The 16,399-nt window shown below is 39.9% G+C and overlaps 1 protein-coding gene across 1 annotated transcript; it reads left to right on the plus strand.

Moving 5' to 3' along the window:
* Positions 1–3,386: 3,386 nt before the first annotated feature.
* Positions 3,387–14,662, plus strand: LOC139967743 (uncharacterized). The gene is made up of 2 exons (XM_071971793.1): positions 3,387–5,418; positions 12,759–14,662. The coding sequence occupies exons 1-2, from the start codon at positions 3,801–3,803 to the stop codon at positions 13,676–13,678; spliced, it is 2,538 nt and encodes an 845-aa protein (XP_071827894.1). The 5' UTR covers positions 3,387–3,800; the 3' UTR covers positions 13,679–14,662.
* Positions 14,663–16,399: the final 1,737 nt, after the last annotated feature.

The raw sequence follows: 16,399 nt of genomic DNA on the forward strand, positions 1-16,399 counted from the left end.
ATTTCTCGTGCCACACCAGACGAATGTCGCTTATCAATCATATGCTTTTTCTATGAAAACTCATAAGTCCCTCCCCCCTCCCATGCACACCGCCTACTATCGATACTTTAAATAGAAAGCGACAACTTTTCTCGTACCGGTGATGATGTTCATGCGCTTTCACAAAAATAAACTTCTATGCGTGTTGTTTACGTTATGTTGTCCCTGTTATTACATTATAGCACTTCATAGTTGTTATTTTCTTCCCGTCAAACCATCTAGAAAAGCTAAACTATGGTTTGATAAAATGTAGTGATTATGTTGAAAAATCAGTAAACTAAATGTCAGACAAATCGTGAAGACATTTTCTTGTAACTAATGTATTTTGGGACTGATATGAGCCTTCTGTATATGAAACCATAAACTTCGTTTAAATCCAGTTTGTATTTGTCTATAATTGGTTCCACATCTCAACAAATTCTCCTGATGAATTTGTACCCGGTGCGCAATTATTCAATAGGCAGGTGAGGCAAACGGGTAACGGCCTCGAGATCAATGGCACCAAGCTCATTTGCGGGTGGGGGGCGTGGCCAGACCTCCCATCCCCAACCCCCCCCCCCCCGACACTCACCCGAACGGGAAATACGTTCAGTCGGAGATTTCTTTTCTACAATTCAAGAGTGTCTATATATCAGCACAACCTTGCGTTTATATACCTAATTACAGACATTTATATTCTAAATATGCCTCAGACTGTACCATTTGACGTATAAACTTTGAGATCAAAGAGTCGGTTTGAGGGTGGGTGTAAGGGGGGGGGGCTGGTTGGGGTTAGGTTGCGTTGCAATAGCCAGTCAGCTTTTCCTCTTATAGTTACTTGGATATCAGATACTTGAGCAAATAATCTTATTCCTGGATGAACTGTTTGATTTATTACATATTTAAGGTGAAAGTTGACAAGAAAACGAAAGAAGAGGAAATATTATTGTTTCATGGAATGCTGATTTCAAGCGAAGAGGCATTAATCTCTCGAAACCAGTCATGGTTTCTATTTATAGATGGTGAACTGTGGGAGTTAAGATATGGAATACATTACGATGATATAAGCAGCCACGTGTTCATGAGAAGGGGGGAGCCGATATTGGTTTATAACTTGCAACTCACATCCGGTGGCTATCCAATTTACAATTGTGTCTCGTTTGGATATCTAACTACAATTTGGAAGATGAGAAATACGTAGATTTCTCCTCGATGAAAAAAATCTAGTCGACCAGAAACCCACGATCTCACATGTGTATGTTTTATTGCTTCTTAACGCGAGTGGGGAGGTCTGGGGAAACAGCCACCGGACCAGGGGTCAATAAGGGGGACCGGGCAATATGGGATTAACAATAATTTATTCATGATTTCATCACATAACTACAGGTGAAATGAAGATTTGAAGAAGGGGTTCTAGCTATATGACATCATTCCTCCGGGCCTATAATTCCTGGCTCTCGCCGCCATTGCTTTCTTATGGTCACCACCTTTATCCACTCAGTCGACCAAGGAGTCATATCATCTGTTTTATCCACCGGAACCGTAAACTGCGAGGAAGGATGATTATTCCACATGAAATAATGTTTTGAAATGAAAAGTGAAAAAAAAAACAAATATACTGAACATACCAAAAAAATGCAGGACGCAAAATGTTCTGTATTCAAGCACATACGTTGTGCAAATCTAATACATTCAGTGTAATGAAATGTTTAAGGTAACCACGTAGGTACATGTAATTAGTCATACAGAGGTACTATATCCACATACATATGTGAATAAATTACATGACTTGGCAGAGGTATATCGAAAGTTACAAACCAATGCAAAACTATACATAAGCCTATAACTAGATCTGTTTAATAGTTGTAAGGTAGTATTTATTATCTTTGTATGTGTTTGGTAAATTGTACGTGCTGATGGCAGGCAATCGGTCACGACTATGTGTACTATAAACCGAGGCTACAATAACAAATTCCATCTTCCATGAGGCACGTCCTCTTTAGAACGCCTATAGGATCACATCAGGGGGTACATCGCATTGTCCTTTTCTATTGTCCTTCCAAAATATAGAATGAACCCTCGCGCTTGAAATTACTTTTATGGATTAGAATGTTACATATCGATGAAATGTCTGATACAAGGCTACACCCCATGTAGACGATACTTACTTATTGACCAGTTAACATGAAAGCATTCAAGCAGCGAGCCGTCTCACGTAAAAAGTACAACGTTACGGTATAGGCCTATATTAATCAGCATAAATGTCGAGTCTGACTTTTGAGACGATGCGGGAGCGGTTAATCATGCTGTGTCTGTCTGTTATAAGAATATCTCAAAAACAAACAATCACCGAAACAGCAATTAGTCTGTATATATAGCCAACCCCCCCCCCCTCCTCCAATACCCATACACCACAGTTATAGTTAAGGCAAAAAGAAAATATGTAGTGACTTTGATATATAACAGCATTCAACTTCTTATCATTTATTTTGCATGGAAACAGCATCCTTTGTGCTTATCGATTTTTTGTCTTAAGTTGTTATTCTTGTTATTTGCCTCTTTCACTCTTTTTTTGACAATTAGATTATTATCCGAGAGAATTTAGTTTATAGTGACCTGTTTTTTATTGTTCTCTCGAACGTTTACATATAAACTTGTTTTAAATCAGTTTAGGTGGCATATGCACAGGATTTGACGGTGCAGGCGGGAGGTCCTTCACGGCCACCCCCCCCCCCTCCCCTCACTTGTATTCTAAGTGAAAAGTAAGTCTACTCCTTGGCAAAATGTCAAAACTCCATAGGTAACCATTACCTGTGGGTGCAAATGAAGGGAAAAAACATATCCTAAAGGAACATTTTCCTGTTTTTATGGTTCATATTTCATCGTGTTGTATACTTAATTATGACAGTAATCAAACGGGGTACACTGCCCCTCGTTCCTTCAATGACTGCCAACAAATCCCCCCCCCCCTCCCTATTAGCAATGTTCATGGACGTACATAGTTTATGTTTAACTTTCGGAGTACTATGGATGAATGGTCACAATCGTCCCCGTATTTAGTTCTCAGTCTTTCAATGTCCTCTAAAAAATTCCGTTCGGTTATGTAAAACGAGCAAACCTTGCTAACGCCTTCGTATCATAATGTTTTATCACTACTCACTATCGTCTAGTCCCCACTCCCACCCCTCCCCCACCCCTCCCCTTACCTCCGCCATCCCGTCTAAGGATGTCAGAATAACAATTGTACAGTATGATTCTGTGCCATTATTTTCCACTTTTAATGGTTGTCATATCTCCCACTGCGAGGTATAACAACATATATAAACTTTCGAGATCAGCAAATCGATATAAACTCTTTGAGTTTGTATTGAATCCCTCCCGTAAATACTCACAAGGGAACCCAAGAGCAGAGGTCCCATAAACGTGGAGTAATATATTGATCGCGTATGTGGATGAAAAGATCTCATCTAACGACTTTATTGAACCCCGGTGTGTGGTTCATCAGAAGTCACGTTGCTCATCCATCGTGTATGTCCTCAGTGTGAAAGATATCACTGGTATAACAAGTGTGCTCCTCTACAGACCGACACCTAGACATCTACGAAGTGGATTATAAAGAGCGAGGTCGATTTTTAAAGTTTTGTTTGTGAACTTGAATGTGTCTACTTGTGTTGCCGCTTTGTGGTATTAGACAGGTATTATTTACTAATTGGTTTTCTTAGTGGTACCGACTATTCAACTGGACTCGTCTTTTCTGGTCAGACAATGCCCGTAGTTATGACATGGCTAATCCTTTAATCGGGGTTTCGATGGAAGGAACTACCGGTTCTCTCGTTCAAGTTAACATTTCGTCTCTGCCAAGTGAAGAACAACATTACGTTAGTTGCAACGTCCAAGACAAACGTTCATCCATAGGACTTCAAGGGACAGAGGAATTAGACTCGAGTGGGCCACTTTATCGATATGAATATGAAGATGACAATGATATCATTTTGGATGAGGATTTTTTGATGACTCTCGATGATGATGTTGAAGATGATGGACAAGACTTTCTTTCCAGTAACCATGGTCAGCACCCACACGACTTAAATGAGGAGTTTTACCAGAGACCCCCAATTATGGAAGTGTCATCGATTTCAAGTTATTCGCTGCATTCACATGAAAGACAGCATGCTGGGTGTAGTGCCCCCGACAGCTCAGGTGATGAACTGAAAGAAAATGTCTTGAACAAAAGTCATCAACAGTTATCATATATTACTCAACGAAACACGTTGTTCAAACCAGTCATACCCGTGATTACTGAGGACAGTGGTGAAGAAAGATCCAGCCCGTTGGAAGACATAGTCCCAGACACAAAGCAGCGCGGCGTATCAAAGTTTGATCCGATTAGAATTAATTACACTCGTCTTCATAAAGGAACAATGGACAACACCACGCCAAAGAGAAGATCCTCATTCTCAATCTCAGAGATGTCGTCTGACGAGGAGGAAGAAGATTCAATCTCCAGCGGAGAAGATGAAGAAAGGATGAAGCAATATCGAAAGGTTTCTTGTACACCCAAAGAACCACAGACTGCTAAAGGTATCACGACTAGGAGACATTCCATTGCAACTTCCTCCGTCGATCATTTGGAGCAAATTCTATCACTTCTTAAGAAGAGAACTCTCATAGAAGAAGAAGATGTTGCTGGAAATGCTGGCTCGGTTTCCTTATCCAATATTGGTCTGTCTTCGTCACTTACAAACAGAGTTGAAGGAAAGACATTGGAGTGGCTGAAGGAGTCCGATTTTACCAAAAATGATCAAAGGGATGATAAGAAATCTAAATATGAAAATGATTTACACCGCGCCGATGGCTTGCATACCGATGGAAGGATGATAAAATCCAATGCCCGTCAAAGACCTGCCAGGAGATTCTCAATTGACGTGAGTAACTTATCTAACATAGAATATACTACTGCAGTGGCGGACCCTTTGTTTGCCAGAGAAATCTTACACCAGAAAATAATCAATCTAGCTTCATCACAAGACAACATTGATGAACATGATGAGAATGATGTCTCGTCATCTCAAAAAGCTGACAATGATATATCAATCCAAAGAACAAGACGTCTCTCCGTCGGGAATGGTCCGCTTCCTGGTTTCCAACCGAAAATGATAACGAAAAGGAAATCTGAGCCCAAGATGGGCGCTGCGTTTTCTAGTCCAAGACAGTCTGCTTTCAGAGATTTTCAAACGGGACGTGACGGGGCCATCGTCTGCGATGATGTCGCAGAACCTGTGGTGGCTAAGCAGCCCCCTCGAGTGAGGCAGCGGAGATCTTCGTGGGCCTGTACGGGGGCACATCCAGCGTTACAAATGATATCTCGTGTTACCCTGCTCAAAGAGAGCAACTACGATGGTAAGTCTTGCTTATTTGTCTACGAAATTGCACGATATTTACAAACTTATAACCAATGACCGATTTACCTTTAGTTTTCATTAATGTAGGAATGACAGTTTTTGCGTTGATGAGCCAAAATATATATGATTTCTCAGGCTAACCACAGTGTCTTAACCTAGTTTCAGTTAAGGTCCCATAATAACCTGACAAACATCGAACACTCTGAAAATAACGTCAACATGCATTGACTTAGTTAAATTAATTGTTAAGCGTTGTAAATCACTATATGTTCTTAGGCAGCTAATACTTACATTGCAAATCAGTGTGCCTGCAGACATGTTCATGAACTTTATTATTGCAATTTTGGCATAACTGCTGTAAAAAATATTATTCGTTGAAAAATTTAAAAAAGAAAATTGATTTTCTCTAGCGTTGGATTTTGTAAATATACCATCAAACAAGATTATGAGTAAACCATGAACTTATAACACTCATTTACAAATCATCGCACCTTAAAAATAATTTCGAGATCACGTCTATGAGCGTGGTGGTGTTCATGACATAGAACAACTGTGCTGGGAATAATCTTGGGCAACCCAACTTACACCCCAGGCCTCGGGATGAACTGTATGCTAAACATGCATATATAAAGAGTGTCATCAATTGAATAACCGAAATTGAATCAGTTTACAGGGACTATGAGTAAAATGAAATAAAAGAAACGTGGCTAAACATTCAGGTAAGACCAGTGTCTTGGTCATTTGTGAAACAAAGATATCACAAAATATGAATATCATGTTAAATGATTATTCCAAAACTTGGAATAACTGTCTTCACTAAAGTTTGGATTTTTTTTTGGGGGGGGGGGGGTGAATAAAGCATATTCAACAAATGTATCCCTATATACAGAGTCAATTGATTGCCCGAGCTATCATCGGCATTAATATTATAAGATTATCGAGATTCAATTACATAGATTTACATCTGTACAATACATAAAAGGAGTTTCTTTACAGCCAGATGGAATCAGCGTCACATGCAGTCTGGTCTATAAAATGTACCGCTCAAACAAAAATGCTGATTTGCGTGTCTATTTCTGCAGATAATTTCGTAGCTGAGGACACACAAATAATTGTGTTTTAATATTAATGCGCTATTAAAATTTCGGTTTGCTTTCGGTTTGTGTTAAATTTGGGATTATGCCTTGAGCGCGTTTTGATGGAGTAAAATATATATCCTATCCTATCAGTTTCCATGCAGTGGCGCACGCAAAGGGGGAGGGGAGATCACCCCCACCTCGGGGGAGGGGAGCTCCCCCACCTCCATCATCATACGGTGGAAAAATATTCAGTCGTGGAAGAATTAGACAACCCGGGCCCAATACGCCGTAAGGAAACAGGGGTTTGGGGGAGCATACCTCATTTACAACCTCTCACACTCACACTAACATCTTGCGTTAAGACGTAATCATAAACCTCATATCTAGTCTAAAAATATGCCATATATTACACCATTTGCATTAAGTCTTAACTTTAATTTTTAATCTCGGTGAGGGGAGGAGGGGGAAGAGTGAGTCGGTTACAACGTCCCTAAAACCACACCCCATCCCTTATTGAAATCCCAGATCTGTCTCTAGTCGTTCCTCAAATGTTCATGACCCGTTACCTAAATAAGTCGAAGTGGGTTGTGGGGGGGGGGTGCAAAATTTGGCTCCTACCTGTTCCCGTTACTCTTTCCATATTCCTTATCTATCCTTTAATATTCAAGTATGGCACCAATATATTATACCAAATTTTAATCTCCTTCTGTCACCAGTTTGAGTTGACTATGTGACCAACTGACCTTTTCTTGGGATCAGTACCTGTTAACTGCAGGTGGTATACCATTAGGAAATATTGTGAGAGGATTGTCGCCTTTCTAAACTGCAACTTGTGCACTTGTTAGTTGCATCGTTCAATGCGAATTTGACAAACAAACATAAATTGAATTCAAAACATTTATTTGCAACATTTTTAATAGAATTGGGCAAGAATTATATATTTCACTGCTGAGAAAGGAGAGTTCTACGTGGTCAGTTTAAAAGAAAGAGTATGTTGATGCTTGCTGAGCTCTTCTCACACAATATAATATGCTATGACAATGTGTTTCTGCTGGAGAATGGAGGCATAAATCCCCCTTTGTGTCGAATTGTATTCATGAATAGTGGAATTTGTAGTTTGTAAAGGTCTCAGTACAATTGTCACAGCATGATAAACATTGATTTAGTGTTTTGTCTAATTTTGGCCTATTATTTGAGCAGATCTTATTATTTGAGACGCTAGTCCAGTTGTAAAACCGTGAATCCCGGCAGACAAGCATCTGCTGGTAGGATCAATTCTCGCTTGCTAGTGAATGAAGGGACATACAGAGAGAGTGAATCAGTGCAGTAGTTTTCTCCGTATGCAATTAACGTTTTAAAGTTGTTATGTTAACTTGTAACTGGATGATCATTTCTCCTGTGCACTTCTCCGAATTAAATAAATAGGAATATTGATCTATGTATAACTGATAGGCCCGTCAGATAATGTACGAGGTGTCCATTAAGCTTTATTAAGCAAAATAAAAACCCTTTCATTTAACAATCCGCACCCATACAGTGCATCCCTATGCACCCCTCTGGTTGTTTATGTGTCATGGCGTCTGTATCGTTATAGGATTATCCATTTGCACATAACGGTTAACGTTCCCTTCATTTTCGTATAACGGAATTTTACTGCCTATCGATTTCGTCACCAAGTAAAAGCGTTAGCATTGATTATAAACCACAATCTGCAATCGGTTCGTTGACACTTGAAGTACACAACGTACTTTACTTACTCGATTGTTGTTTAGTGTATCTCTCTATAATGGATTTGATTATATAAAAAACTTCAAGTGGGAAGAGTACCTACCAAAATCGATGTCTCTAGACACATGATTTGATATGCATTCAGATGTATATGACATTTGCCATGCTAAATGGGTTGCCAAAAGTATACCTGATCAACGAAGGTATAGCTATATAGTTTCCTCGACCCGAGAACTGAGGGGGCGAGGGGAGGGGTGTGGGTGGGAGAAGGGGCTAGGTAGAGGTAAAGCATATTTTTTCAGACATGCAAATTGGATAATGATATGTTCACATGAGTGCTACCTGCATCCCTTCCCATTTACTTGAACGGACCAACGGCACAAATATTCTCTCGTAGCTAATTATTAAAATATTAAGGTAATTGCGTTGTCTATATTTAATTGTTTGTCATATTCGCCGGGGGGGGGGGGCGGAGCGACAATTTACAGCCAACGGTGATATCAAATAGCACACATTTGTGGTAATCATTGCGGCCTTCTCTTCAGTTCATCGTGTCTTATACAATGTGACACGTTTAGGAAGAAAACTAGAAAATGGAAAATTGTCACCCCTAATTCCTGCGCGGATATAGCATATACTTTGAATCCCGTATTACTTTTCCTGCTCACGTGCAGTGAAGGATAGTGCTAGTGTCCAACGTACACATGGTTTTTGATGTTTTAATCACACAAGCCGTGATACTGCCAAGTCAATTCCAAGTCTTTTCACGACCTTAAAAATTTTCACTGTTCTTTATACTGGCAATTTTTCCCTCTTCCTTTGTGACGGAGGGGGAACAGAGTTAGCCGGTAGTGGGGCGGGGGTAAGGGTGCGAGAGGGTGCACTGAAATTATTAGTGTACGTTTTGCTAAACTCGCGGAAAGAGATTGTTCAAAGTCTAAACAACAAACTGACAAAGGGAGCTAATGACGGACCTATACAACTTTTTTAAAGGTAATATTCTGCTCACAATGAAGTCTTTCATTAAGTATTAATGAACATGTTCACTCTTTATAGATTCTTGCCATCCATAAAATCCTTGAGGTGTCTTGTATGTTATTGATTATTTAATTGAAGGTGTAACAGAGGAAAATGAATGCAAGAGCTAAACAGGTTCGCGAAATGTTTTGTTGTAGGCCCCCCATACTGCTTCTTTTCATATAACGGGACCTGGCCATCCTTTGTTATTTACGTTAATATCAATAACAACAACACTAGGCCTATGCTACGTTGCATAGATGTCACCCCATGTCTTGAAGTGTTTACATCCGGGCAACCTCCAAGAGATATCTCGTATATGGACTTTAAGGGCGCGAATTTAGTTCGTTCATTTGAAGTATAAACAAGTATCACATTTATCAATTCCTTCCGGCGACTTTCCCCTCTCACTGTGTTACGGCTATTTGCAAAGGGCAGGCCAACGTCCGATTGGTCTATCGGAACCGATAATTTACTTCGCTTTATTCGCTTACCTGTCTCCCCACCTCAGTACTTCCCATCTACACTGTATATAGTGATCTGGATATAACCATTTGGTACTGCAGTACGCCACCGGCAAATGCCCCTTTTCTCTTTCCACCTAATATGTTCGTTCAGGAGTTAAAGGCGCCGATAAGTGACTAAAGGCGCTGATTTCATCTTGGTCGATAAAAGGTCCAAATATGTCAGATGCGCCAAATGCTCCGATTGTTTCAAGTCCGCAGCGACGCGGGTGGCTCACGAAGCCGGGTAGCGGTATATTTCTCAGTCCCCCCCCCCCCACCACTACCACCACCCCTGGAGTGAGCGACAATCGCAAGAACACCGGCAACTTCTCATCTTTAATAGGTACGAAGAGAACTCGTAAAGTCGGCGTATTCTCCATCAGCGAAAACGTGATCTTGTAATGTTGTTATCAACGCTTGCAGATTATAGTCATGGCAACCGAACATCAAGCCAACGTCATCATCAATGTATAAACTGCATATGCTAAAATATCAAGATTAATATGCAACCTCTTTCATTATAGGCTACCATCCCAGCCCCGCCCTGACTTAATGAACCAACAGCTGTAAATAATGACCTAAATTTGTTTAGTATAAATCATGTTGGTAACGTCAAAGATGTCGGAGATGAAAAAATTTACACAAATTAAACAACCGTTGCAATATTACGGCATGTCAGTTGGCTACTTTGGAATTGCCACCAAAGATGTGACCGGTATATCTTGTTTGTTTTCAACGATAATATAGTTATCATCCGTCTATATATTGATATCATTCTTTGTTGCAGTTTGTTATACTTTGATTCGTTGATTCGTTCATTTGTTGTTTGTATTTGAAGAGAAGAAGCGTCCAAGTCGTATAATTTATAACAATGTAAGCAAACAAACGATGACATACTACATAAAACATCATTAAAAGAAAAATGATTTCAAAGTAGGAAAAACTAAGAAAAAGAAAGACAACACTTTTGTCAAACTTTATTTTGGGGGAAGTCGACATTTAATAGTTTCAAACATTCGCTTTTATTTCAAGAAAATGTCATACTTGCTTCTTGTCGCTTCCCTCTTCTATTTTTGGGAAGATTGTATGAGTCAGTTGACAACAATTGGATTCCGCCAGCCCGTCTACAGATCATTGGTATCCGTACCCCCTCCCGACCCCTCCCGTCCCCTCCCCTAACACTCACACTGTTTTTTCTTAGGCTTACTTATATGGAATCCGAATTTGGTCACAAGGGACAATAATCAATTGATTTCGAGAATAGTATAATTTTAGCTCCTTTTACCGAATACCTTGAAGGTTTATTACTTCTGACTGTAAATGCATGTGACCTGAATCATTAAGTGGAGGTGAAAGTTTATTTACTGCACATCTATACTCCCTGGTATGATGTTCTGCACTCCCCCCCCCCCCCCCCATGTTACCAAAATACCAGCATATTGTAACCTTACAATGCAGCCCGAAGGTAATTCGAATCCATTGTAACATCATAGCTCAGCCTGAAGGTGATGTGGGCAGGGTCACTCTCATCGACCTCCCTCTAGTCCACCCCACCCTCACTCCCACCCTTTACACAAGACGTCATTGATTCGATTGAAGCCAGTCTAATGCGATGCTGAAGAGATGAATGCGGCAATAAATATAGCGAGTGGGAGGTGTAAAATGTGAGCAATAGTCGCCCTGATAGTATACATGAATATTTCATTATGTATTTACATGAATTCGACCTTTCTCAGTGGGTCGATGATATTTCTCTCTTCGTTTCATCTATTAATATACGTTAACACCCCGGCAAAGTCTGAGAATGGCCTGTACTATAGACTAATATATTCTTAGTAGCCTACACATATATGTGATTATTTGTTAGCATCGTAAACAACTGGAGAGGTGTAAACCTATATATTTTAACTTACACGTCGTAAGAAAATGAGATAAACTATAGATATTTGGCGTTCCATCGGGCCAAAGGTGAACGTATGATATCTACTGGGTACATTTTGTAGCACCACCTGTCATTTTGTGCAGGTGATTTATGAAAATGTTCGCAACATAGTTCGAAGCTGGGGGCAAAACAAGATTTGGGTAGATGTTTATTTTGTACCGCCTGGCATCCTATATAGTTTTGTACATTTAAACGAATATTGTGTCATGTAAAATTGTGCTACAAGATCAAGTTCGGCAGTGAAGGTGACCTCGTGTCAATTCTGTGTATATAATGTTATCAGTAGTCAGTAGCGTGCGCAGGACATAAAAAGCCGGGGGAAGGGAAAATCATTTTTTTTTCCCTCGCTGAGTTAGGTAAGGGCCTGAACCTTTTGTAAGAAACAGAGGCGAATCGATGATTTTTATTACTAGGGGGGCTACTGTCCTGGAGGTCCGCCGCCCCTGGCCGATATCAATTCGATCATCACCCAAAACACACCCACCCACTAAATCGGAGAAATTAGCCCCGTGTAAGGTTTATTCGCGGTGCGATATGCGGTGGTTTATCGCGGAGATTCTGCTGGGCTATTCCAATGTTTCTTGCTTCTTCTTTTTACAGTTGCAAATATTGCGAGATAATTTTGTATCAAATCTCCACATGGAGTGACTGACTGCTGTTGAATCAATGGATAAACAAAATTTTACATCAACTTAACATGATATAAAACTTATTGATAAACTATGTAGAATAAGTAGGCAGTAAACCCCTCCATAAACGTTGAATGAGCGGAAAAACCGCACGGAACTGAAATCACTGATTTAGTTCCAAATTTTGGACTTTTTAAAATTTTTATTGTAAGAAAATAAATATTTGCTTCACTTATATTTTGTAATAAAGCCTGTCTGTATTGATGCTTGCGTTGAATTATACGTAATATTAGATGAGAGTGTGAGGCTTGTTGTGAACACTTGCCAATACAACGCAATAAAGGACGACGAAAGAATAGCTCAAGATTATGCAAGTCTTACAAGGCTTGTCAAATCCGTGCTCTGACATTATTGTTTTGTTTTCATTTTATTCGCAGATGATGCCGAAACAGCCGAGAGACCGGAAGTGAAAGATCCCTACCGACTGACCCTTCATTTTATATCCGATCCAAAGCAATCAAAGAAACTAAAATGTCTCTTGCGACCTTTGACCCATTCTGTGGCGCCAAAATTAAAGCTTTTTAACTACGTCGATCGCAGCGAACGAGTCGTCTTCGATAACAAAGAGCCGGATGTTATGGCCATACCCTCTCTAGCCATCATGGTATTCCTCCAAGAGGAACAGGGAATTGAAAGAATCCTTAACGCTCGAAAATACCTTAAAGAGGCACCATGGCAACTACACCACAAAGATCTTGTCGGCGGGAATGTAGTGCCATACCCAACCAACAATCAAGATTTCTACTCTCACGCAGACGGCATGCCACTTTGGGCGGTCCGACAGATTCTTGGCAAGGATAGGCTCAGGTTTATGATATTTGTATCATTTGAAAACTGGGATGACACTGTTTCGTTGTATTCTAAAATTTTATCAAGAGATGTTCAGTTTCAGAAAGAAGATTTTTGTTACTTTCTCGTATTTTGTTGCCGGAAGCTGAATCTTGAAGTTCAACTTGCGTTGAAGAGACTTCCGGTAGGTTTTGTTCCTACGCCACTCGATGCCGCCATATTACAATTCAAGGTCCAAGACATAGGCCAGTTGGTACCTTTACTACCACGTGTATGTAGTCCAATTAGTGCCAAACGATGGCAGACTACAGATCTCGATGGCAACAAACTATTGCTTCTAGTTCAACGGGAGAGTGGCAATCATGACAGTGGCAATGGAGGCGGTAGGCAGAGAGAGAATGATGGTGAAATTTATCAGTTTAGCGGAAAGTCCAGTCCAAACTCGGAAGGCGAAACAAGTGCCTCGGAAGGAAACAATACTTTTACAGACATCAGTAATTATGTCTAGCATGTCTATAATAATATATATTTACAGAAACAAAAGTAATAACTTTAACGTTTCCTAAACTGTAGTACAAGAATTAAATTGATGTCAGCATTTGATTGATGACTCATATCTCTGCGTTAGTCGGGCTTTTAGAAACTGCAGCACGAGATTAACTTCAACAAATGTAAACGTTGTTCAAGTATTGGGTGGGGGGGGGTGGATTCCCTCGTCTTACTCTGACGTTTACTTTCTCGTTTCTGTATGGAGGTGGGTGATGTGGGGTAACGGTTGGAAATGACCACTGGTAGCAGTGAATTGAGGACATACATATTATTCAATTTAAGAGGTTTTTTTTTCAATTTCTGGTCAGAATTACATAGATACCCGAGATAGGAGGGTGGGGCTGGGGTTTGGGTTAAGGTTGAAACTTAGTGAAGTGGTCACAGTATCAGCAATCTCGCGAAACAGGTATTCTTTTCAAAATATTAGAATAAAGTGGTTTTAAAATTGTCATTAAATTTAGGTTCGTAGAAGAATTACATTTGTACTCCTAGTAATTGTTTATGTTTTGTTTGTGAATGGGGGATGGATGCCGGTTGGGGTGAAGATGAAACTTGGTAAAGTTGTCAGTGAGTTAATTTCACAGTATCAGCAATCTCGCGGGATTGGTATTTTGGCCCCAAAAAATGGCCTAACCGAAGTGGATACTTGTTTATACTCTAATTAACGATATTGACATTACAGTGTACATACACCGAAACATTGTATATAATAGTATGAATATTCTGTTCAGGGACTTGTAAGAAGCGAGTAATTAAACTTTCTCTATATTTCTTTAAAATGTGTATCGTGAGTTTATTTCGAATAAAATATGCTTTACTTTCGTGAAATATGAAGAAAAAAAAACATAGTAATAAAATTTTGTTATCATTCGGATGAACCAAAACGTCACGGTAGTCAGCGTTATTGTGAATTCCGCAATTCAAAGTATCGGTTATATCACCAATTACAGTAGTTTTCATCTGCATACCAAGTTAACCATGCACTGTCGGAGGAAGCCCCTAACTTGAACCTTCTAAGTGACGTCACGAATTTAGCATATTTTCAGTTGTCATCATTGATGTCGATGCTTGAATATTGATTAGGAAGATACATATATGGACTAAAATTCAGGAGGATTGAAGGTGATTTCAAGCGTTTTAGACATACACAGCATGGGTTGAGAACCTCTATGTGCTACACTTTCATCTCTTCTAGTTCAAAATTTAAAGGTCATGGCATTGGTAAATTTGTTAGTACCCCACCATAATCCAATCCACCATCTATCATATTATTATAGGTGAGACTTGTTAGTCGAAAACGTTCACGTATGTTATAGCAACCTTCGAAAGTTGATCAATTTAGTGTGTAAATCAATTGGGCATTTACTTATTATGGGGACCTACGTATATAGTTCATATTGTTCGTGTGGAACAAAGCACTTTATGTGAGTTTAGACGGAAACATACAGAAGTTCATTTGAATCCCCCTATTCGTATGATGATCATGGATTTACACCAGCTCATATCGCTTCTTTTTCCTTTCGATGAGTATTCAGAAAATAATGAGGTAAGCGTTTAATCGCGCACTCAAAGGACCAATTAACGGATGGAATTAGCCCTCAGCATCTGACCACTTTTATCACATACTGAGAGATGGGAGTTTTTTGTTGTTGAAAGTTGAGCATTTCAAACTTTATATTGGCAAATGTTTGCCTACATTAAAGACTGATTTGGAAACATTACTATAGTAAACAGGAGCGTAGTTGGTCTTAAACTGGTTCCTCTAGCCCAGTGTTTCCCTAACTTTACCCCCCCCCCCAACAAAACCCCCTGTTACGTGGATGCCAGAGCTGTCCACGAACCCCCCCCCCCCCCCAACTTCCGAGACATGATCTAAGTCATTATTATACTATAATACGCATAAAAGTGCTTCGTAAAGATCATGTTCATAGCTTAATATTGTAATGGGGAAAAACAAGAGATGAACAAATATTTATTTGAAAACTTCAAGATCAGATCACGAATTGTATCATGCATCGATCACCCATCACACACGATGAGGCGGATGCTCCTGTTTTTTATCACATGCACGGTAGAATACTACCATGGCAACATTTGCGTATGGAACGCGAAAAGACTTTGTAGATAGGTATACGACTTTTATACATTACTAAATTATATGATATATCAGATTTTAGTTCAACTAAATGTACTCTGGTTTTGACTTCCAGAAACGTCTCACGCACCCCTGGGGGTTCATGCATCCCCGGGGAACCCCTGCTCTAGTCCAAACCCCTACACTGCCCCTCACCTATGGAACGCGACAAGTTTTCGAAGGTCCCCAATAGAAAAAGTTTGAGCCACTGATTATATTCACGCCGTTGCTACAAATCAGAACGTTGTTAACGAATTTTACAAGGTTGTGCTACAATTGACGCCGTTGTAGACGAACGTTTCGCGTTCCAAGCCCATTAGCCTATGAAATGCAATGGTGACATCACCGATAAATGAAATGGAAGTAGAAAAGTAGGGAAAATCATCCCGATAAAAGATACTTTTTAAGAAAAAGTCGCCCAGGAAAGAACCTGGGCACGAAAACCAAACTACCGAACGATTGATCCGCTCTCAACCCCAGTCCCTTGCATCGGGGTGTGACTGTGTGATCATCGTCGGGTGTGCATCACCATTCCCTCGAAAGGGA

Source organism: Apostichopus japonicus, chromosome 5, assembly GCF_037975245.1.
Source record: "Apostichopus japonicus isolate 1M-3 chromosome 5, ASM3797524v1, whole genome shotgun sequence".
NCBI classification, from domain to species: Eukaryota; Metazoa; Echinodermata; class Holothuroidea; order Aspidochirotida; family Stichopodidae; genus Apostichopus; species Apostichopus japonicus.